The sequence below is a fragment of the Meles meles genome, chromosome 1 (genome assembly GCF_922984935.1).
Source record: "Meles meles chromosome 1, mMelMel3.1 paternal haplotype, whole genome shotgun sequence".
Classification (NCBI taxonomy): Eukaryota; Metazoa; Chordata; class Mammalia; order Carnivora; family Mustelidae; genus Meles; species Meles meles.
This window is the reverse complement of record NC_060066.1, coordinates 34,083,119-34,109,137: the sequence shown is the minus strand read 5'-3', so window position 1 is coordinate 34,109,137 and position 26,019 is coordinate 34,083,119. Positions and strand designations below refer to the sequence as shown.

General features: G+C 34.3%; 1 protein-coding gene across 33 annotated transcripts in view; it reads left to right on the top strand.

The window, feature by feature from the left end:
- Positions 1 to 26,019, top strand: part of RIMS2 (regulating synaptic membrane exocytosis 2) — a 598,763-nt gene that overhangs the window by 439,818 nt on the left and 132,926 nt on the right. For 18 of the 33 annotated variants that reach the window (XM_046014271.1, XM_046014287.1, XM_046014419.1 and 15 more), the window contains one exon: positions 7,606 to 7,706. The exons of the other annotated variants lie outside the window; for them this stretch is intronic. In XM_046014271.1, the coding sequence (XP_045870227.1) occupies positions 7,606 to 7,706 (101 nt within the window). The remainder of the gene's footprint in view (positions 1 to 7,605; positions 7,707 to 26,019) is intronic. 33 annotated transcript variants of the gene reach the window in all.

Genomic DNA, 26,019 nt, shown 5'->3' with positions numbered 1-26,019 from the left:
TGGTAATCATCATTATCATTTCTTTTCTATACAGTCTTTGTGAGATGGTTAGAGTTCTTTATATAGGAAAAAGTCGATAGACTAAACACAATTTCATAAGCAAAAAATCTAACTAATAGAAAATCCAAAATTTCACCACGTGTTTGGAATCCTACCATGACTCTTTCTGAAAAAGAATTTAAAGTATTGATATTAAGGCTAAATACAAGTTGGAATACAGAGATCTCAATTTTTAATGTAATGTGGGCAAATTTAGATAAGTTTTTAATTATAGCATGAAGAATATACTGAGTTCCCAGTATTCATAAGAAAAAATATATGAGTCTCTTCCCAGAATAGGCCTCATTACAGTTTTTGTATGGTAGACATTTTTATCTTTTTATGATTTAAGTTAGCATTCTCAGCATTTCTCAGAATACTTAAATTGCTATTTCCAATTTACCATAATGTAAAATTGCATTTATATTTCTTCACGATGCTCCTATGAAACCTTCCATGCAATCTGCGATTTGTAAAATAGTGGATGTAGTTGAAATACAGCTCATGGCTATGTTCATTAGCCCCAGGTGTGGGACACAGTGGTCTTTCATACTATGTCACACACAACCATAATAAGATGGGACAAGTCATATACACAGGGCAATGATATGTACCACTCCGTGGATCATCTCTTCCTCCAGGTAGATTTTGTCCATCAGGAAAAAGGTGGGAGATTCCAAAGTGCTTAACACATATGGGGAATAGTGTATTAACTCAATAATTCTGACTCACGTTTCCATCTTTTATCAGTAGTTATTGTACTTTCTCGTAAAAGCATTTTTAATAAATAACCATGGTTCCCTTGTCTGAGGGACTTTTACTTGAAAATTAATTTATCCTGTAAGATAAATTTTTTTTCAAAGAGACAGGAATTGTGACTAACAAGTTAAAAATAACTAGGTTATTAGAAAGTTACTAATATTTTCTTTCAAACACCTCACTGTATACAGGGTGGGGAAAACATATGCAGTAAAACAATTACACTTGAGCTAGTCTAAAAGATCCTCCTAGTGGCCTATATTAGATCATTCTTATGATTCTTTTTGCTGGGCAAGCTCTCTGATTTAGTGAAATTTTCAATATAGTTTGTGTCTATCTCTGTGCCACTCCCAGGCTCACTCTTAAGATCTTTCTCTCTCTCTCTCTCTCTCTCTTTCCTCCCTCCTTCTTTTCCTTGTCTTTCTCCTTCCCTTTCTTCTTCATCTCATTTCTGTCCCTTCTCTGTACACACACACACACAGAGTAAAGTAAATTTTAATGTATGTAATACCAGGGCAAACAGAGTAGGGATTTCTAGACCACTTTACACTGTTTATATTAATGAAATAGATATAATAATAATAATATAAAAGAACAAACACTTAAACATTATTTGGCCTCAAAATTAACCGGCCAGTTAGTTTTATAGCAGAAGGAATCATAAAGAATATCGGGTCCCAAACTATTAATTTTACAGATGGTGTATTTGATGGCCAGAAAGTTAAATGAAGTGCTTAGAGTTTTAAGGCTTGTGAAATTAAGACTTGAACCCAAGTCTGGTCTCATCTTTTAAACCAGTGCTGTTTTTAAGATTTTGTTCAATCCTATGTATCAGAAATAGCCCCGTTACCCTAAATCTGGACAGTTACAAAGTCCCATCAACTCTGTAATGGTTATCTGCACTATACTCTCCGTACACAAAACCCAGATTTTCCCGTATAGGCTAAATGTATCCTGATTGTAAATGTTGAAACCTAAAATGGTGCTAAAATCCAAATCTTTTGAATAATAAAATCTCAGTAACTCTGTTTACTGAACTTAGATGTCAAAAACAGGTATACTCTGTTTCCTTAAATCATTAGGTCACTCCTAATAACATCTTAAAGTAGTTTAAATATCAGTTTCTTTTGACTATAGGGAGTCTGAGCAGTTTGCTATAACATCTCCTTTGAAGGATTACTTAATGAATATGGCAGAGAGTTAGCAGAGAAATAGTAGATAGATATACACAGCAACAGGTAACCTAAATATCTAAAATAGGTTGTCAAGGCTTAGAACATAATTTACAAGCCTATGAGCTTCAAAGTAGTACAATAGTTTTGTAAGTTTCTTTGTGTTACAATTAATCTCCATGTTTTTTTCTCTTAGGCACATATGGAATTCAGTCTCCCTACATTCCTAGAACCAAAGGAAAGATCATTTTAAAAGCAAACACATTATAAACCAAGTCACATTATATTTTCTTTCATTCCCAGTGTTAGCTCCTAGTAACCAGAGTAGAATCATCCTCAAAATTGATCGATTTTGAAATAAGCATTCCTTAAAATTTGTATATCTTAATTACACAGTTAAGATTAAGAGCAAAGGGAAAAGAAGAGAGGCCAACCAAGAAATAGACTTAATTATAAGAACAAAATGATGGTAACCAGAGGGGAGGTGGGCAGGGTGGTGGAGGAAATAGGTGATGGGAATTTAGAAGTGCACTTGTGATGAGCACTGGGTGTTGTAAGGAAGCATTGAATCACTATATTGTACACCTGAAACTGATGTTATACTATATGTTAGCTATACTGGAATTCAAATAAAAACTTAAAGAAAAAGATTACATTTGTTTACACTTTAAAAGAAAATGCTCCCATTTGTCCCAGTACGGAAGGGGAAATAATCTGGTATGTAATTTATCATTTTTATCTCAATATTTATTTCCATACTTTTAAAATTTAACTTATTCCTCTGTTTGTTAATCTCTGCATTATATGCATTTAGGTAAATACAAAAATGTACTTCTTATGAGTTTCTAATACATAATAAAATTTTAGTATAAAAAGATCAAAATATATTAAGTGATTATGAAGAAGTGATTAGGAAAAAGTGATTAGAAAGTGATGAGGAAGGGGCGCCTGGGTGGCTCAGTGAGTTAAAGCCTCTGCCTTCGGCTCGGGTCATGATCCCAGGGTCCTGGGATCGAGCCCCGCATTGGGCTCTCTGCTCAGCAGGGAGCCTGCTTCCTCCTCTCTCTCTCTGCCTGCCTCTCTGTCTACTTGTAATCTCTTTCTGTCAAATAAAATAAATAAAAATCTTTAAAAAAAAAAAGAAAGTGATGAGGAAGAAATCATTTTAAAGTAACTTTGAAGAATTTTGTTGCATAGTTTCTTAAGTCCCACATTTGAAAAACCTATCAAGGAAAATTTTAAAACATGCCCGGTCACTTTTTGTTTTAATATTCATAAAAATTAAAGAGATCTGCACTTTATTATGTTTGGAAATATTTCTCATTATACAGCATTTTCAATAAATACACCCAAATGCTTTTTGAAGTCATGGCAAAAGTACAGGTTTTCAAACAGAATAATTTGTCTTTTTTTTTTTCCCACAAAAACATTATGTTTTATGTTCTTAAAGTAATATTTTTCTTCTATATAATGCCTTTATGGGTATTTTATAAGCTATATATTAACCCAAATAAGAAAATAATAGCACTTAATTTCAATAACCAGCAATAACTGCTAACATTCTGGTATATAAATCTTAATTTTTCCCCTCCTTTGTCTTTTGTATAGGTTATATGTATACAGATTTTTATGAATATATGTAGTTTTTAAAATTATCACTTATAAACTGTAGTACTATATCATCATTTAATCTGTTATAATTACGAATTACAATGTCTTTATTTTACATTTATGTATGTGAATGCACGTGCACATCCTATGGTTTCATTTTCATGGATACATCAAAGTATTCTATCGATATACCACAAGTGCGGTTTACTAACGCTTATTGTTGGACATTTAGAGTTTATTTTCCTAGGCCTTTACAACTTTCAAACAATGTAGCAATAAATCTACTTGCATGTACATCTTGCACATTGATTTCTTTAGGAACAATCCTAGGAAGTGAAATTTCAGGTTCAAAGGTATGACCGTTGTAAACCCTTTTGATACACAGTACTAAATATGTTGTATTTTTAAACAATTTACATTTTATCGTTGTACATCAGGTACTTTGGAAAATGTTCATATAAATGACCATCAATTTTTCTGTCAAAAGCTGTCAATGACTCAATCTGAAAAGCAAATTTTTTTCACAGTTAACAGATATTGAAAGACAGTTAAAATATTCAATGAAAGTCAAGGACAGTATTTTCTTTTTGAGTGGCTTGGCCTTTGAAAATAACCTAAAAAATACTATGTTTCTCTTTTATCTCAAATACATTTTTATTTATTCTTATTTCTCTCATTACATCTTATGTAGTCATTTTAACAATTTCTAGTCCTCTGACCAGTGAAAGACATTAATAGGTTATCTGTAAAGTCTTTCTTACTGAAACTAGAAAATAGATATAAATAACCATGATTTCTCCTGTGTAATCATCACCTTGAAGTGGGCAAGTAGAGACTGTACACTGGTTTACCTTTTTCTTTATTGCACTTTATTTGGTACATACCTACATGCATTTAAAGATTATGTGAATTTGGCCCTTTTAGCTTTGTTCATTTGGAATATGTTACTTCTGTCACAGTTATCATTATTGTCTGTAGTCTTCTTTTGTTTTGTTCCTCTTCCACTTTGTTCATATTTTCTTGGAAGTTATGTTTGTAAGCTAGGATTCAATAGGATAGTTACTAAAAGTAACTAACCTTTCCTCAATGGTTTGGCAAAATATACTTAAATTTTAAAGATATATTTCTACTGTACATATAGTAATATTATCTTTAACCTCAATCAGAAAAATGTCTGATATATTTTGTTCTATGCTTAGATTCCAATTATTATATCTCTGTGTATTTTATGAAAGTTAATTAGATTTGTTAAAGCTACGCTTTATCCATATTGTTATCAAGTGTTTGGGGAGTTTCAACAGGTGACAGTTTTATATTTCCTATGATGAATCTCTTTACCAGTAGGATACTTTTCTCTCTAAGGATATCATTGTGAAGTGTTTTCTTTATGAGAATATGTTGATAAAAATGTAGAAGAGAAATGGAAGACTTCATAAGAGCCAAACAGTTTGGAAAGAGGAATGTCTGGTTACTGTTTGTCCTAAGGACTAGCCTCCTAGGAGAATTTAAAGTTGTAAGTTAAATGTGTATTTACCCAAGTTTGTTGACTGTATACTCAATAAGGTGGTCACTTGAGATTTCATTAGTTAAGGCTCTTAACAAAGAATCTTCCAATCTAAGGTCTGTCTGTAGATGGTAATTGAGTCTGGAGTTGAGAGATATGTTTGAGATTGGAATTTAGTTGATAATATATTTCAATAATTTTATCACTCTCTCTATTTGCATCTTTGTTTACATACAACAAATACAAATTCTTTTTAGCCCCCCGATGATCTGTTAAATATAAATGATGTTCCATAAACTCGATTCTATAAAATCTTTAAACCGTTACTAAGGAGAAAGGCTTCTTTGTGAAGCAATATTAAATCAATGTGTTGTGCTTTTTTTTTTTTTTCACACAAACAAAAAAAAACATTTATGCTTTAATGCAGGGATTATCAAACCATGGACCACAGACCACATCAGGCCTGCTGCCTGTTTTGTAAATAAGGTTTTAATAGAACAGTGACATTCATTTGTACATGTATTGTCTATACCTGCTTTCGTGTTATAGTGGCAGAGTTGTGATAGAAAACATACAGTCTGCAAAGCCTAAGACACTTACTATGGGCCCTTCACAGAACAAGTCTGTCAGCTCCTGCCAGTATATATCACAATGGTAATTAAAAAGAATTTGATGTAGCTTCATAGGAGGCTATGTCCAGCAAATAGTCTAAATATTAGAAAATGCGTATATATGTATGTATGTGTATATATCTGTGTGTATGTATATATATTTAAATATGAATATATAAAATGTGTTCAAGCTTCTTTGTTCGTGCTATTCATATTAATATACTATCTTGCTACCATGATATCAAAATGAAATTTTTTCAGAGAACTTCCCAAACACTCAATTTAGGTAATATTCTTTAAGTTCACATAATTTTTTGGACATGGGGATGGCTTTTTCGTTTCCCTGCCCTTGGAGAAAATAAACATATTTACCTGAGAATCGCTCTTAAGGTACAAATAATTTCAAAATTGTATTTTATATAGGCTGACAGACATTTATACTTCACTGCATTCTACATTCATATCACTCACTTAATTTTATGTATCATCCAATTTATGTCAATATGACATATCCCTGTTTTATAATTTGGCACAGATTTAATCAAATCAGTATCAAAACGAGACTCCTAAAAGGATCAAATTGCTTCACTTTATTGAATAGTTGACTTAAATTTACTGTTATACTTAGAGGTCATGTAATATAGACTATACATTTTTTTATTTAGGATTTTCTTACCCCTTTTTGAATTTTTTTCTTTTTTTTAATCTTATTTTAAATTAATCAGTTTTTACTTAAAATTTGTTACCAACAAGAATTACCTGATATACAATGAGATTTTTGGGGGGATAAGTATTAAAATACTAATTTTTGAATAGCCATACTTTTGTCTAGAGATCTTTACTTCAGTTTTCAGTTAAGCAAGAGCTATATATGTATATGTTTACATTCCTCCCTTCCCACACTCAGTGGTTATGAATTTACATGATGACTTATTGTTGTAGATACCCACGGAGCCCAATAAGCTATGATTATTTTTCCCAGTTTGTAGATTTGTAGTATACAATTGGGATTTTGTGAACATAATCTCATTATGCATACCTATGAGAAATGGAGTTTTCCTGTAAAATCTCTTTAATAAAAGTTATAAATATAACTTAAAAACACTTTTCATGTTTGCCAAGATTTGCTAATTGAATTTAGTTCTTATTCTAAGTAAAGTTTTTAAAGGCCCTCTTGACATCTATAATTGATGTTTTGGAAGTAGGACCTATTACAGAGAATTATTAGTCTCATTTTGTAATGGGATTACCATCTCACTTTCTCACCTCCTTGCATTTTTTTCCCCCTGAAATGATCTCAGTTATACTCTATGCCTTTACTGGCATGGTATATTCTCAGGAGTATTATTCCCAGTGCCTCTTTCTTGATGCTATTTCTAGAAAATTCAAGTTCAAAAGATCCATATGTAAGCTCGGAAAACCTGCTCTAACACTTGGGCTAATTTTATGAGAATAGTTTCTAAACACAATTGTAAAATTGTAGTTGAAACCAATTAGACTTACAGCTATTTTTCAGTAAATAAATCAAATCCTGATGAATCACAAGCCAAAGTTTTTATTTATAGTACTACTATTGTCAAGTTTATGTGCTGTCAAATATATTCTCCTGGGCATACATGTACCAGAAAATGTTTTCTATCTGGTTAAGATTTGTTGTTCTGTTAAAATTCATTTACATTTTATTCAGATTAATTTTTTTACATATTTAGTAATCATGCTTTTATTCACCAAATTGCATACTTTAAATAAATCTAAGAAACAATATGACATTTTAATTTGTACGTACTACCTTGAATGAAAATACCATATCAGTCTAGCATTTCTTCTATTATTCTATTATACATCCTGTAAGTAGGGCTCAGAAATAAGAACTGAACATTAATTTTATGGGTTTTTTTCTACTCGATAGGTGCTATGGATATAGAGGAGAGAAATCGCCAAATGAAAATTAACAAATACAAACAGGTAGCCGGATCAGAGCCCAGACTGGAGCAAGATTACCATTCAAAGGCAAGATATTTTTCTTTTTAAAAGTTGTAATATAAACAATTAATCATATGAAACCGTTAGATTCTCTTCAACTTCTGAACGCAGATTAGTTAGACACAAACATATAATGCAATGGCCCCATGATACCAAATGCTAAAATTTATGTGTTTTATATTCCAACTTTAAGTTGTCTTACTAAAAAAGTCATTATATAATATAGGAAATTAAAGATATGAAACTCATAAATGATCTGAAGAACAAATCTTTTAGAATTTTTTATTTTGTAGAACCTACAAGGGTCTAACACCCTCAAAAATGTTTAGGAAGAATGGCTGTGGTTTTTCTGTACATAGACTTTTTTTTCAATTTTATAGTATTTCAGTTGATTCTGGTTTAATAATGAGTTATTAGAACAAAATATATATTCATATGAGACATAAGTTGAAAAGGTTTTTTTTTAATGAGCATCTTTTGGAGCTACTTTTTGGGAACAAGTTGAGGTTTGAGGTCGACCGGGGAAGATTCCTGCCCTTTGTTGCTTTTATATTTTTAAAATATTTTTAGGTTCATGATATTATTCACGGGCAAAATCATGAAAAGACTTTGCTCTGATGTACTTATTTAAGATTTAATAAGAGAATGAAAATAGCAAAATTTACTCATAACATTTAGTTACTATGTGTTCTGTGACTTAGTAATGTGATCATTGCAATCGTGTAATATTTGTGGTCTGTAGATATCTGTGTATTAGAGAAAAGCAGTGTCAGGTTTTTACACTTAGTTCTACTTTAACTTTACCCACTTAACCTTTAGTTCCTGTCCATTATACTCCATTATTTGGTGAAGTCAAACTTACTAAGTAAAGCATAACTGAATACATTAAGTAAGCATATGTGGTCAGTATCATACGTTTTAGTTTCCCCACTGTACCACCTAAAGGCGATACAGATTCTCACATCAACGTCATCTTCCAAATCACCAATCTCTTCCCCAAATTACACAAATACTGACATGGTCAATGTAGGATTGTTCGTCACAGAGTTCTGATGTCCTGGAAATGACCCAGGCCTAAAGCCAGAGAAAGGTAAATTCAAGACAAATAAAGCCCTGCCTTTACTTAGCAGGCCCTAAAATATATTTATTTGCTAAAATAAAAATATGAATAACTTCAAATAAGCTCAGTGAATTTCATAGAAAATAGTTTTATAATGATACAGTATTTCAGATACCTACCAATCTTTTGAGCTTAATGTTTGAGATGATATCTATGTCTTTTCCCAGCTACTTTGTTGGTATTTCTTCTTAGGGCTAAATAGATACACCTGACCTTCTGTGACATCACTTATACTCTAATCTCTCATGCCTTCACTATGTATAATCCAAAGGCCAAAGCATGTCGTCCTAATAAAATAGGATCTTAAAACTTCTAGAAACATGTCTTCAGCTAACAGCATCAATTTTTTTTTAATCTCCCACTGTATTTTAGGAAAGAATGTAGATGATTTTTTAAAGTGCATATAATACTCTCAATAGTAGTCAATGAAGAGATGAGTATCAAGGGAAAATGAAGTCAAGGCAAAACAACATAACAGTAGAAGTAAAGGGTGTGAACAAAATGCATAATGTGAGACCCTGTACGCCTGTGGCTTGTGAAGCGTGTTTTGACTGTGAGCTTCCTAAAAAGCAGCAAAGGCGGAAGGGGAAACTGGGTCGGTTGTATAATTCCCATTGTTTATACAATAAAAACAAGTTCCTTAGATGCAATACCAATGATTCTGGTTATCGATACCTGACAGAAATTTGCTCTAGGAGAAGGGACCAATGGAATACAAGAGGCATGGCTCCAGATTGTTTTTTTTTTTTTTTTAAACAAGTTTTGATTCCATTCACATTCATAAATAAATTAATTCTTGAATCTTCAAAGTTTTATAACTTCGACACCAATTATTTGGGGCTGGAGAAGATTTAAATTTGCAAAGGACTAATTATACTAAGCAATATAATTTCATTGGTATTCTGTAAGGAAGTGGTTTTCTAGGTATAGTCCCAGACCAGTGACATCATCACCTGAGGAATTCTAGAAGTGCAATTCTCTGGCCCATGTACTTAATCAGAATTCTGGGGGTAGAGCCCCTGTATTTTAGCAAACCTACTAGGGGATTCTGATGTACACCAAAGTTTGGGAACTACTGCTCTAAGGTGAGCTGCTTGCAAAATTGACTTCCTCTGTTAGGGTTTTAGCTGGAAGCCATGATGGATGACATCATTAAAGAAAATGGAGACTTTGGGATTAGATGATCTGACACCTTTACAAGGTGCTCATAGTTTATAACATCCTATCACTTGAGTATCAAACACTTACCATTATGTTTTCTGTTACTGAAGTTATGCATTCAGCTTAACTAAAAATGTATTAAGGCATTAAGGTACAACTTCTTTAAAGGGTCCAAAACATAACTCTATTTCATTACCCCACAAATTATTTACTGATGTGGAACTGTCTTTGCTGGGTCATCTATGTCCCCATCATCCCTAACTTGATCTTCTCTGTCATGGAGCAAAAAGAAAATTACAGAAGATACTTTTTCAGTCAAGAGTATATATCGATTTAGTTATTATTCATTTTCATACTAATAGTTTCTTAGATTAAAATTTTTGACAACATCTGTCCTTTTAATTATTCATAAATAATTCAATATAAATATAGCTTATATTCTCATTCTTTTCTATTTTAATAACAAGTATTAATTTAAGGCTTGTTCTTGAGTCATGTGCTTTAATACATTAGGTCTAATTCTTGACCAAAATCATTTACAGATGAGAGAACTAAGATATAGAAAGGTTAAGTAATCTGCCCAAGTTCACATGGCCACTGAGTCCTGGAAATTATCATTCATAGATGATCTGATTCTCAAATTTAAGAGAACTAAGACCAAATCCCAAACCTCAAACAGATGGAGCCTATACTGTACTTCCAAGCTATCTTCCTGAAATTTCAGGAAGGCTATTAAGAAGCTTTGGTGGAATCTAATTTAGTGTTAGTGAAGTGTTTTTTTTTAATTACACATGCCACATTTTAAATGGCATTATATCCCTGAATTTTTCAAGCTTTCCATACTGATAATTGTAAACAATTCTTATTAAGCTTTTAAAACTCTCCTTAGTAACTGACTTTGAAAGCATCTGTAGAAACAGTAACTACCAAGTTACTATCTAAGAATATTTTAAGTATACTAGGAAATTTGAAGACAAAAAATTTGTATCAAAGAGGAGCCATAAAAAACATGTGCAGACATGATTCCTGTTTAACCAGTGGATGATTTCTTAAGGGGTTTTCCCTCAAAGCAGAATTTAACTATGTAGCTGGTGCACCCCCGTGCCTCTCTTTATCCCAGCTTAACTCATCTATTCTATTCTCAACAGAAATTTAAGGAGCAACATTGATTTTTCCTATAAAATCAATATTTTCTGCTCTTCATTGGTTCAGAAGAAAAGTGATTTGTCTATTAAATTTAACAGTGCAAAATATATTTCGGCATAGACCAACTACCCTGCTTTGCTAATTAAAAGAATTAGCAATAATTGAATGTCGATGTGTAACTATACCTGAAAATTAATATGGAGAAGTTGATAATGTTTATTTAAATAAATAATGTTTATTTTTTTTTACTTAGCCATGTTTGTTATTTTATAATGATCCTGGAAGATATTTTTTTAAAAGGGTACTCCCTAACATTTCCATAGAGAATGCTATACAGTTCATTGGGACAGCATTTATTTGGAAATCAAAGCTTTTATCTCTGTAGAAATAATGCTGTTTTTTAAATTAAGTAATTAAGTAATTTTGTGTTCCCACAAAAATATCTCTTACTCTTATTATAACAGTGTTATATATAAATATCATATTATAATTTTGTTTTCTTATTTATCTCCCTAGAATTAAGTAATAAAGCCCATAAGTGCCTAGAACTTTTCAAATGTGAACCAAAAGACTATATTAATGCATTTAACCCTTAATCCCATAGACTGACTTAGTGTTCAGGGAGCAGAGGACAGTGTAGTAAAAAAGAGGAAAAGGGTCTTTCTCCATTCATTGTGCACACTTGATCCCACTTCTTGTCCCCTTGTTCGCAGGCTTTTTGTCCTATAGGGACCATTCACCGATTTCAAAGAGGAAAACAACTCAACTCAAGTAATTTACATCATAATATGAATAACATAACTACACAGAAATAATTGCAGTTTTTTAAATCTGTAAATACAACTAAAACTCACACTGATGGACTTGCAAACAATATCAATGAAAACAATTTCACTTCAAGTTTTTTTGACAACTAGGTCGCCACTGTTAACTAAGCTGTTCCCTTTATTAGAGCTTACTCTCTTCTCCACACTGAGGATACACTGTCAAGGCCAGCCTGTAGTGTTTTAAACTGATTTCCAAGACATAGGCCAAAGGGGCACCAAGAGAGGGAGACAGGCTGGGGCAGCTTCGGAGTAGCTGCCTATCGGCTGTTTGTAAGTTTGCTGTTTGTGAACAGGAGCACTTGAAGACCCCAGTGGTCTCACAGTGTGACCAGTACATCAATGTCGGGTAATGTAGTAGATGGATACACAGCTGGGAGTCAGGCAAACCATCCCTGGGTGACTTTGAGTAGGTTGACCCTTTATTCTCAGTTTCTTTATATATTACACTGGGCTTTGAGACCTGCTCCCTAGGGTGGTGATAGGGTGAAACGAGATGATATATACCAATGGCTTAGCCGTTAGGGATTAAATGCTGAATACGTGGTGCCCATACATTGGTTTTTATTTTTAGAATAATGAGAGCTGATGTAGTCATAGACACCAGAAACCAAAATGACAAGGTCAAAAAGAAATAGTAAAGCGATAATGGAGCTAATGAGAAGGATTTCAGGGTAACTCAAATATCATGGAATGGTCCCTAGGTTCTCAGAGAATTCAAGCATCAGAGATATAAAAGGAAAAATAAGACTTAAGGGGAAAGAATTTATGAATCTTCAAGGCATATGGAGATTAAAAATGAGAGACTGGAACATGATGGGTGATGGGAAATTACAAACTAAATTACTGAAATTAAGAAGTTATGTTATCAAGGCTGCTGTTAAATGGGGCTGGCCCTTGGAAAGTGCATGGGCATTTAACAGGAAATGCTCCTTAATAGCGGTGATGTACATGGATCGAACACTGAAAGATGAAATTTATAAAAAGTAAAATGTAAACCATGGATAGGTGGCCTTGTACAAATTACTAAGAAAATGCATGAAAATACATGCATTTAGCAGAAGTGAAGAAAGGAAGGATCTGTTTTAATTCTATAGTCGTGATTGAAATAAAATGCTCAAATTTTGTTGGCCTGAGCAGACAGGTTGATTTGCTGGCAGCATCTAACACAGTCCAGCAACAGAACAGTTGAGCTCGGCTTTGTGCCCACTGGAGGAAACGCGCCTGCAGAATCCCTTCTCAAGCTCCCAGGAGAACCCAGTATTCGCATGAAACAGACCCCATTGTGCCAGTGTTAGTCAGATGGAATCATCTGATAAATAGAGCAGGAGAATTTCTGTAGGCGTGATCTCAGTAACTCTCTACCCTACAAAGCCCTCCAGGAATAGGTTAAAATGTCCCATCAGACATAATGAAGCGTCCTTTCTTGGAAGAAGCAGTTTATTGTTTCTTGAACAGAGGGAGGATTCAGATGGTCAAAAAATTCCTGCAAGGCTTCGTCTGGCCAAATATGGAACAGAATGGTTTCATTTGTAAAAATCAGAATTAAGATTACTTACGTGTGGTTTCCATCCCAAGCTAGGTCAGGAAATCTTACCACTTACTGATGAAGTTGCCACAACAAGAATGCCAGTGGCTGCACTTAGATTTCTTCATTGAAACACACGATTTCTCTAACCTTCTCTAACTTTCTGGTTAGACTTGCTTCAAGGTCTGTAGCAAAATCCTAAGAGAAACTTAAGGAATTGACTGAAAGTGGCTAATATGCAAGCCTAGGAAGAAAAAAAGAACAAGTTACTTTACCTAGAAGCCTTCTTTTTTTTTTTTTTTAATTTAAATTCAATTAGTCAACATACCTAGAAGCATTCTTTTTTTTTTTTAAAGATTTTATTTATTTATTTGACAGAGAGAGATCACAAGTAGATAGAGAGGCAGGCAGAGAGAGAGAGGGAAGCAGGCTCCCTGCTGAGCAGAGAGCCCGATGCGGGACTCGATCCCAGGACCCTGAGATCATGACCTGAGCCGAAGGCAGCGGCTTAAACCACTGAGCCACCCAGGCGCCCCTACCTAGAAGCATTCTTAACTGCCAAGCTTAGCCACCAAGTTTCTGAGAAAACTTGCTGAAAACTGAGAAAACTGAGAAAAGTTGCTGAGTCCTGGGTGCTGCTGTCCCTTCTTAATATTCTCTCCCTCTCCTCCACCTCTTGAGAATACATTTTGTCCAAGTACCCACGCTGTAGTTTGCTTCCTGGCCCCAAACCAGGCCACACCCTTCTGGACTGTCTGGCAGCTTGCCCAAGCCAGACTAGCCTCCAAACCTCTTAGTAGTCACCTGCTGTGTACTTTTTTACAATCACTCTCTGGTTGTTCCTTTTCCAAGTGTATTTACAGAGAGAAATAAAACCAGATTTAAAAATCTAGATTATTAAGCTAGTAAGTAAGAGCAGCCATATAATACGGCGCTACAAGTACAAGAGATATTAATGGTAATCTTACCAAGGCTTGAACAGAAAAATTTTCAGCCTCACCTACACAATTGATAAACGGTTATATGAACCTAATGAAAAGAAAGCTGGAGATTGAAATGAAAAAGGAACCAGATAAAGTCATATTGTAAAAGACTTCATGTCCTATTTTTCCCTCTTCTAGAGTTTCTTATTCATGTCTGTGAGGGTACATTTCTCATTTATATTATATTAAACCTCCACCAAACTAGAATTTAAAAGTAACTAAACAATTTCTATATATATTTATACAATTTCTATATATATTTATATAATTAATTATATTATTTATTATATTATATTATATTTATTATATTAATTATATTATAATTAATATAAATTATACAATTTCTATCTATATTTATACAATTTCTTCCTTTACCTTTAAAATAAGTAAAGGGATGATCAATGCATCATCTAGGGAGAAGGGGCCATTGGAAGTACACCTTCATGCTAATGGCGTGCGTTGCCTAGAACCATAATAGCAGCCACGGTCATAGCACACAACGTGTGAAGTCTTGATTACTGTAATGGAGAGATAAAGCCAGTTTTGTTAGTCACTTTTCAATTTATTGTAAGTGATTATGATTACATATAGGCTGCAGAGTGTATTAAAAGTTTGAACTCCAGAACCAAACTGGCTGGCCTCCAGTCCTACCTGTCATTATTTGTATGACTTTGGGCAACTTCATTAACATCCTTATGCCTAGGTTTCTTGTTCCAGAAGATATGCTAATAATAGTACCTACCTCATAGGACTGTTTTCAAGATTAATTCTATTTATATACAGTATAACTCTTAAACAGAGTTTGGAATATAATAAGAAATACATACATGGTAGCTGTGATATGATGATGGTAATGATGGGGAAGAAGAAAAAGAAGAATCATTTCTAACAGATAACTTGTTCTTAGCAAAGTCCTTGGGGGTTCAGGTCTGTATTTGTTGCTGTTGATAATCTACTAGGTAGAGATAAGCATATCTTTAACTTAATCCTACAAAGATGTGGGTGGAAAAGGAGGAAAAATATAAAAATTAATGATAATGGTGGGGCGCCTGGGTGGCTCAGTGGGTTAAAGCCTCCACTTTCGGCTCAGGTCATGATCCCAGGGTCCTGGGATCGAGCCCTGCATCGGGCTCTGCCCAGCAGGGAGCCTGCTTCCCTTCCTCTCTCTGCCTGCCACTCTGTCTACTTGTAATCTCCGTCTGTCAAATAAATAAATAAAATCTTTAAAAAAAAATTAATGATAATGTTAAAAGTCTAAAAATTGATTAAGGTTGTATTATTTTACTAGTTTAGTCAAATCTTTATCTACCCAAAATTATTTTTCTTACAATTTCTACTCCGTAGTAAGCTGGTTGTATTTCAGTTTTAGTTTAAAGAGAGAGAGAGAGAAAAATTATTTTTGCACATAAATTTATCTGTTCGTACACATGTACACACACATGCACACACCCTAGAACTCTGAGCCAAAATAGAATTTCTCTTCTCCAAATTTTAGCTGAAAGAAGCAACAACTATTCATTTCTTGCTTATCCCATAGATACAAATATACCTCGTTTTATGTAAAAGATCCACAGTTAAAAACTTAATGGTAAATAATTTTAATAGAATTTTAGAAATGTGACATTTTTATGTGTGGTTAATCTTTGAATTCAAAAGTTTCTAACTTGAGGTTCTTTTTTTCCTTAACATCTTGTATTAGTTGGCTAGGACTGTCATAACAAATGCCACAGACTAGGTAACTTAAAAAAAGAGAAATTAACTTTCTCAAAGTTCTGGAGGCTTGAGGTCCAAGATGAAATTATTCTGAGACCCCTTTCCTTGGCTGCAGATGGCTACTTTCTTGCTATGTGTTTACATGGTCATCCCCCTATATATTGGATTAGGGCCTGGCCATATGAGCTCATTTTACCTTATTTCTTTAAAGGCCCACAAATACAGTCGTATTCTGAGTTCCTAGGAATTAGGACTACAGTATATGAATTCAGGGGATATACAGTTGAACCATTAAATAATTATTTAATGGTTTAAATAATCAAATGGTTCAAATAATCAAAATAACCAGTGACCTTTTAAAATAACTTTGCTGCCTTATAAAATCATATTTGATTATAATACAAATAGAAGTTTTAAGAGAAGTAACTAAATATAGCTATTTTGTTTCAAGCTTTATTATTTTTAAAAAATTTTGTTACCTTTTCTATTTCATCAACTACATTATCACATCCTCAGAGATATTTTGTTTTTGTGACAAAAAGTTCATTTTTTAAATTATTTTTCTTAGTGATAAAACCACATTTAAATTTAAATATGGTTTTCTTGATCATAATTTTATTCTGACATTCAGTCTATGGGTCTGTTTTCTTTACATGTATTTGTGAATTGCTACCTAATACTATCTAACCACATGTCAGGCCAAGAAATATGAAGAGAATTTTTTTTTAATTATGAAGAAATCATTTGAGATTACTGAGACAGCAATTTATATGTTATAGAACACAATAAAATTACAGAAGAAATTGTAATTTCTCCCTTTTTCGTAATTATAATGTTGCTAAAAACTGGCAAAAGAATTTTAAGTAGTTTGTATTCAGCAGCTTGCTGCTAAGTGGGTCGGTCAGTCTATGGACAGGTGCTATTGCCAAGATCATAATTTCTTTTAGTATACTGCCTAAGCATACAGAGGAAAAACATTTCTCTTTTACCTTCCCCCGCCCCCCAAAAAAATAAACTTATTCATTCACCTTTGCTTTCATCAGGCCTCCAGAGTTGCTGGCTTGCTAACAACTAGTATACCTTATAAGGAATACAAGAGATGAATGATAGGGGACACCAAGAGGAGAGAGATCTTGCTTTATAGACTCAAGGAGAATATGGGAAATCAAGAAGGAAGAAAACGTGATAAGGAGGGCAGAAATAGTATTTCCAACTCAAAGTCCCTGAATCTAGAAGGATTAAGTATTTTCAAAAAAAATTACGAGTATAAGAATAATTGAAAAAGCAGATGTGAAAACATATATACCTTCTAAACCAATCATGGCATTTATTACCTCCTAAAATGCGTATACTCTGCCTTATATGATAGTTATTTGCTTATTTTTTTACATTCTTGAGAGTGGGGACTATATTTTTTTTCATCTTGGTAGTCTCTCTAGTGGCAAGCACTTTGCTTTGGCTATAATAAGCAATCAAATGGGATATTTTTCAAGATTATGGGCATCCATGCTGAGAAGAAGCTAGAGTGTCAGGGGTGGTATATGTTTAGAAAGGGCTTTAGAGGTGAATGTCAAGTATTTTGTACCAAGGTAAGGACAGGATAGGAACCCCGGGATGGGGTATGGGTAGATTATTGCATGAGAGTCAGAAGCAAATTTTGATAACTTCAAGAGGTAGAAATGTTGTTGTAGAGGGTCTACAACTTGACTTGGCTCATGGACATGCCCAGTAATATTAGTTATTTTTATTATTTATTATATATGTGATACGGGGTGATAAAAGAAAAACCTTACAGTTGAACTTCATTGTCATGGATGAACCACAATACACTAGTTCAATATAACTTCCTAACAAAGAAAATGGCTGTGATTTTATGATTGGCCCTTTTCATGACCAGGCATATTCATAGCAAAGCTACTCGTGTTCAAGGTAGAATCATGTAAGAATATGTTACTTCTTACCATTTTCTGCCTATCCCCAATCCCTCCCCCCAAAAAAAGCTGACCTGAATATTAAATGGAATGTAAAAGAGTTATTTCAATGGGACATAAAACATCTTTATCTTTTTATTCAAGTTAGTTTGCAAGATACTGTTTTTTAAATTACTTTCAAGCTTTATTTGTTTAAGATCCATCCAGTTATAGTTTTTGTACTCTGATTATGTAGGTTGTTTTAGGTAGAGTTTTAAAATTCAGAAAAGGAAGAAAATTTTTATTCTGAAGTATATACTTAAAAATATTAATTTTTAAAAAGAAATGACTTGGATTTTACATATGCTTGTCTAATCTCCCATTAAACATGAAATTATTTTTTAATGAAACACTTTTTTTAATGAAAAGAAATTGAAAGACTTCAATACTAACGAATCATACAAGCTTAGTCAATTCACTTCTCTGTTTCTTAAGTTTCTCATCTATAAAATTAAGCTAGATTACATTCTCTCTGAGATCACTTTCAGCTTTAAAATACTGTGGTTTCTTTTTAATGACTCAGTGACAAGTGAATAACAATAAGTATGTTTCAGCATCAAATAACTTTCCTGGACTTTTCTTTTTTTTTATTAATTATTTTTATTAACATATAAAGTATTATTTGCTCCAGGGGTACAGGTCTGTGAATCGTCAGGCTTACATACTTCACGGCACTCACCATATCACATCTTGGACTTTTTTCTTAAACAAAGGGTGGCTATAAATGAGTCCTCTTCTCTGTGTCTGAACATAATCTCAGGGGACAGTTAGTAGCTTTTTCTTTTCTGCAACTCAGAACTGCATGCCTGGTGTGTCTCTCTCTGAAATTGATCAGCTGTAATTCTGGTTTCTGGTTGCAACATTAAAAGACCAAAAAATTTCCAGGGAAACAATCAAATGAAGAGCTATAAAATGAAGGACTAAGTTGAATGGAGGAAGGAAGGGAGAAAAGGAGGGAGTAAGGAAAAAGAGTTTGAAAGCAGAAGAAGGAAGGAGGGATGGAAGAAGGGAGGCAGGCAGGCAGGCAAAATTCCTTCCAGTCTAGGCGTTCATAACTTAATCAGGGAGACAACAGGTACATCAGTGCTACTCTTACAAAATAGACTGTGTTAACTGATGTAATAAAACTGAACCATGCAAAGGAAACCTAAGAAGAGAAATATTCATTTGGCTTGGAGAAATCTGGGACTATGTTGTAGAATAATACATGAAGGGAAGGACATATCACACAGAGGAAGAGCTTAAGCAGAGTTGCAGAAGCATGAGAGCAAAAGCCGTATATTTAAAGAACAGCGGGTAGTTCTTTAGAATGGAAATACACAACAGATCAGGTTACATATTAGGATATAGGAATGGAAAAGTTGGCTTGGGCCAGATAACAGAGGGCTTTGAATCACTTGGTTAAAATCTAGAATGTTCTTCATTATAACCATGGACTTTGAAGGTATTTGAAGAAGTCGCCACTATGCACACACATTAATTCTAGTAGTAAACTTTGAAAGGGAGATTAAAGACAAGACATTCTATTCAGAGGCTACTGCTATAGTCTAAACAAGAAGTAAACGTAATGCCTTGTCATGTTTCGACGGTTGCCTCCATCCAAAATGGTCTTAATGCAAACCCAACTGATGCTGCTCTGTCTTCTCACATGAGGAATGAGAGCAGTGGGCCACTTCCAGATTTTCGGCAGAATGTAGTTACCTCTGCCCTATTCCTGAATTTAATGGATCGTGGCAATTCTCAGACCCTTTCAAGTTTTACAATACTTCGTGGTTATTTGGACTGTGATTTAGCCCCACTTCTCTTAAATCCAAGAACCTTGAGTTACTCTAGTATTTCCTAAGGTACTAATATTTGAAAAGGAGCCCTCTCCATATCCCGAGTCCATTAAATGCTGTTGTGTTTCTGCTGCTTCACATTCCTAGGACCTTAGTCCTGATGCTATGTTCTCATGTTTTATTTCTGCTGCAGCTTTTGGAATGCTAGCTTGCCTCTCAGTATCTGTATTGTCCCTTCACCATGTCCTAATACAAGTTATAAATATCCCCTCAAAAATACAAAAGTCATGTAATAAACCATGGAATATTTAAAGATGTTTACAAAGGGCCAAGTTTAAGGGATTCTTGTGGCCAAAGAGAGCTTCTTTGTGATATTACTGAGTTCTAGCTAGATCTTTCAGGTTTCCTCTCTGAGGGTTTGGAAAAGTATTTGGTCACAGTAATGGTACCCGTGCTTTAACACTGACTCTTCTGTCTTTTGGAGAAGTCTCGGTTTGTTGCTTTGCACTGGCAGCAGGAATTCTGTTCTCCCCTCTGTCAGCTTGGCTCTAAATGAAATGTGTGTATCACAATGAGATATTGTCATTAATATATTTAATGGTCTGGGAAGAACAGACTTTGAGAAAGAACACTTCTTCATTGAGGCAGAAATTTCAAATGGCATTTGTTTGAGATATTACTGAATAATAAAGCCATAAAAATAAACGTAAGACTCGTTAAGGCTGTCGGAAAAGAAAAAAAAAATCACCTTATGTGACTACATCTAAATCAAGAGATAGCTAAGTGTTAACACATATTATCTATAAATTTAGAAAGTAATAGCTGTCTTAGGCATTAAGAAAAGAAAACAATATATAAAATATTTGGAAATTTGTTTGTAAACCATGAAAAGTATCCACATTTTAATAGTTATTAATGTTACCGTCATGAATTGGTTTATCTTTCTTTAATGCCAAGTGTAAGCATAGTTACAAAAGTAAAACCCAGGTTAATAGTTTCAAGAATAAAAACCATGAATTTCCAAGTCAGGTTTGGTGTCATCCTACTCCGAAGTAAATAGGTGTCAAAGAACAATGCCTTATTATTTTAGTGAGATATGGAATTAGGAGCTTACTTATAAAGTTTTCATAGCTCTTTCCAAGTGTTTTTTAGCCAAGAGAAAATGTTTGAGATGGCAGCTGAATGCTGATGAGACCTGAGTATCACAGTCTGGAGCTTCTTTCATTTCATCACAGACTATGCCTAATTATTATCATAAATACTTACTATGTGTCAAGACCTGCGACCTCATTTAAAGCTCACCTCGGGCTCAGAGAAGTTAAGAGACTTGCCGAAGGTTGCAGTGCTCCCAGTAAGAGGGAGAGCAGTACACATCCGTGTATTTTAACTCTATAGCCCAGGGTCTTTATGATCCATGGCCCTTTACCATCAAAATTAGATGACCGCATTATAGATGTTATCAGTATTTTAGTTAAAGAATGTGCCTTTATACCATGAGGTCAGAAAAATTTTTTTCTGACCCAGAATAGGATAAGTGGTATATCATTCAGGTTTGTATTCACATGTTCATGGTATTAAAAGAAAAAAGAAAACCTGCCAAAATTATCTGAATAAAAAAAAATTTTTTTTTCACAAATAAGAAATCCAAACAGCAGCCCAGGGCTGCTCCTGCTGTTTAAGGAGCCAAGCTTCCTCTTCTTAGAGCTTCTCTTCCTGCTCCCTGTTCTTAGAGTAGGACATTCATGCTCATTGTCCCAGAATGATGACTGTACCCCTAGGCCCATGTTTAAATGCCAGTTAGAAAGAAAAACAAAGAGGAAAGGCAAATGACCATCCCAGCTGAGTCAGCGCACTGTAATTGCTCTCGCCACCCCCCACCTCCCAGGTTCCTGCTTACGTCACAGAGATCACACTCAGGTCAGTTGATCACCCTGGCTACAGGAAAAATGGAAAAATGAAGTCATTTTGTTTCGTTCTTGTTGTTATTGTTAGACTCCTAAAATAAATCCAGATTCTTTGAGTCTTTGAGTAAAGAACAAAAAAGGAGAAACAATATGGGTAGGCGTTCAGCCGCAACTGTGACCAAGGAGTAGGAGTCATAGGCTTGAATTACCAACCTGAAAGACCAAAGACCTATTCCTACGCCCCTCGTAGCCAAATACCCAGATAATTTGTTACCATTAAATGAGTAAGTGATATTTCTTGACTAATTAGGGTGGAGAATATTGAAGAAGGAGAAGTCAATGTAACACAAATTTTCTATGTTTTAGTTCAATATTGAGCCTATTAAATAATTCAGGGAATATAGGAGACACAAGAATAGCTGGTTTGGGGTGTCAGAGAATAAATTTGGTTTTGGCCACGTTGAATGTGACATACCTGAAAAACAACATGTGGTAGATGCCCTGAGAGCACCTGGAAATCCAAGTCTGAAGTTGGGGGTTGGTGAGAGCAGATGATAAGGATTTATTTGTCATTACATAGCAGTGGAAATGCACAGATAAAGGATCAGATCATCCCAGGGGGGATATGCATAGTGAAAAGAAAAGTGGACTATTGATTGAAATTTGGGGACTATATAATTTAAAATCAGGTCAGAGAAAGTGAAACTGGCAAAAGTGACTAAGAAGGAACAGTGAGAGAGCCAGAGGAGAAACCATGAGTGACATTATCTGAGAAGCCATTCACGGAAACATTTCAGAAGGAAAGAGGGCTTCACTATTAGATGTAACAACAACATCAAGAAAGAACTGAAGACACTACTGGCTTGTAAATTAGGATATTCTTGGTGTTTTCTGTTTGTTTTTGAGAGCAGTTTCAGTAAACAGTAGACTAGAATGGGTGAAGAGTTCTGGATTCTGAGGAGAAAAGTGGTTAAGTACATTTGCTAAGAGCAAAAGCATGAGTTCTGTCGCTACCTGAGATCTGAAGATCTGGAATTTCGTCATAGAACTGGCATTTCCATTTCTAAACATTGTGAGACCTTGTTGGAAACAAGTAACAGATGATGAGAGCCGCTGATTGCTAACAGACCTGGAGTTTCCACGGAGCCAAGCCTTTGTGAGAGTCAGAATTGATTACTAGCAATGATTTCTCCCCTACAAATTCTCCAGGAAAAATTATTAATCTTACAAGTTTCCCTCAAACCAAAAGATAGTTGGCTTTTTAGTAAGTCTTGGCCAATAGGGTAATGGCTACCGTTTCTACTCTTAACGGTTTTTTTTCCCCCTTACCCTGTTCTTTTATTCCATCTTTCACAAGGTTTCCCTGGATAAATAACTTACAGTTCTGGCATCTTGTTGTCCCTTACTCATTGTCTCCTGATGAATCTCAGTGAATCCTACAACCAGTGCACATATTCTAAACCCCGTGCTTGGTAGTATACTAAGTCTGTATTTGGTGACCCTCTGGTAACTTGAAATCAGCCATGAGGGGAGTATTTATTCCTCAGAAATTAGCAAACTCTGTAAATCAGAACTTTTTCCCCTTGGGCACTATTTGTTAAACATATCATCACACTACTGCCTATACCCACCACGGGGAATAAAAGAATTATATGACTAAACTATTCGGCCATCTTCACAGTATTTTATACTCTGACTTAGTGTTTCATCCTAGAGATACTACTACAGTATAAAGTCCAGGTAAAATAACTATTCCCTGCGTTTCAATTCATTAAACATTTACTGAGTTCCTGCTACCTGCCAGGCAAGGATCTAGATAATGGGAATACATACTAAAATAAATAAGACAGACATTATTCTGAGGGAGTTTATAATCTAGGCAGGATAGATAGATGATTGATAGATAGATAGATAGATAGATAGATAGATAGATAGATAGATAGATGTGAGAAAGAGATACATGGTAAAATTGTAAGAAAGGCATGAATAAAGTAGTATGGGAAGACTCTGGGCAGTGACTAACTCTTCTTGAGGGAATTAAGGAAGAGTTCTCTAGCAGGGATTTCATTTGCAGAATATTGTTCTTAAGGCTAAATCTTAAATTAGCCCTCAGTTTTCTGTAGCTTTTCTCACTCTCTTCTCCCTCTCAGGTAGAGACCTTATCACACAATAACCTCTTTAGGAATCCTAAACAAAATGATCTCTAAACAAAATGATCTCTAACAGATTGTCACACAGTGCAACATTCCTATCAAGCCCTAGTAAGAGCCTTGGCTAGGACAGAGGGGAAATCATCGGGAAATAGCTCCTCAGAGGGAGAGTCTGCAATTGTGGTACTATCAAAAGACAACAGGACTCTTCGAATTATGATATGAAATACTGTAAAAATAGGTTAGCAAAAATGAGAGCAATCTTCATTGACCACAGTTACAAGAGCCCCCCCACTCTGCTCTTATCTCCTCCATACCCCCAGACTGGTCTCCAGAGCCCTGTCCGGAACTTCAGCTTCTCCTTTACCATCATTATGTTTGCCCTATTTTTTTTTTCCAATCTTATGATCTATTCATTGCGTTTTCTCTCTGAATGTGACATGAAGATTCCTGCCAATATTTCTCAGTGACATAAAACTTATTTTTCTTCAAACTTGGACTTTTCCCCTGCCTGGTACTTTGCAATAGCCAAGTCTTGGCCTAGATTCCCAGACAACAAATTGCAGTTTTCTGGTGAAATTTAATGCCAAAGATAAGCAATGTTCAAGGTAACTCATAATCCCACTCCCATGTCTTGTCTGAGAAGTTCATGTACAAAATTCAACCTGAGTTGCTAAAATGCTGGTAGAGAAATCGAGCTAGGAAATTGCCTAATCCTTGAGCTTCAAATGAGTATATTAGAGAAATGAAAATCTTATTTTAGAACTTTGAATTTACTTTTTTCTCAGGAATATTATTCTAAAATTTTAATAATAACTCTCCTTTTAATAGAGCTTTGATGATATGCTGTTACTTTCCACTGTTGTGAGATGAACAGAGACAACATTAACTTTTCTAGGCCACTTAAGAACTCTTTAGAGTCTGGAACATCCTGAAGAATAATAATTTCCTGTAAATTTTTCTAGTTCATGATCTACTTAATAGTAATGTACAAAACATCAAAATGCTGTCGGGAAAGGCTTCCTTACTCTCTTCCAAGATTTTAATGATCTCCAATCAGGGCCCAATTTTCAGCTGAGATCATATAATCCTATGCAATAAATCTTCTTTGTTTTTGTTCCATTAAAGAGAATGGTGAGGATATCATCCATTGTTGATCTGTCAGCTGTAAACTAATGCATGCTAATTGTTGAAAACGTTTTTTATTGTATGGTGCCAAGACAACATCAACCATTTTTAAGTAAATGAGCTTATTTGCATTCATAACTACCTTAGTACCATAATAAATTAGCGGCTGCTATCTCAATGTTAAACTAGAAACTTTTGTTTACCATAATTTAGGAAAAGAAAAAATACATTTAAGAAATTTTTAAAAAATGAATTGTTTTAAAAGTAAACTAATATTAGGTCATTCATTACTTCGATTTTGGGGTTTTTTTGCAGTTGTGTATATGAAGACGTTATATTCTAAGTATATTCAAAATATCTTCTTTTGAAGTTCTATTTATAAAAAGATTTTTTCTATTATTTCTCACTTTCTATATTTCTTATTCTGTGTATCATGTGTAAAATTGTAATGGAAACACGAGCTGTACCCTAAAGGTAAACATACTTAGTTACTTAGAAGAAGACAGAGAAATGCGCTTAATACAAGCCTTGAGAAGGCACTATAATCATCATCAAACTAGAGCTGTTAGCTTATTTGTAGTCTTTCTTTATATAAACTTTTCCACTCAGTGTCTTTTTATTTAATGACTTTCTGCTTTAGGCACTGGAAATGAGCAGTTGCTGTGAGCTAAGCACTCTACTGGCTATTTTCAATATATCATGTCTCTTACTCCTCGCAAGAATCCTTACAATGTGATTTATCTTTATCTTACTGGTACAAAAACTAAGCTTCAGAGTTTGAGTGAAATCAAATTAAATCTTTGACCCTTAGGTGCTAAGAGAGTTACAAAAATAAGGAAGATACTGTCCTGGCCTTTAGGAGCTTATATTCTAGTAGAGGGTTTGACAATTAAACATGAACACACTTAAACACACACACACACACACACACACAC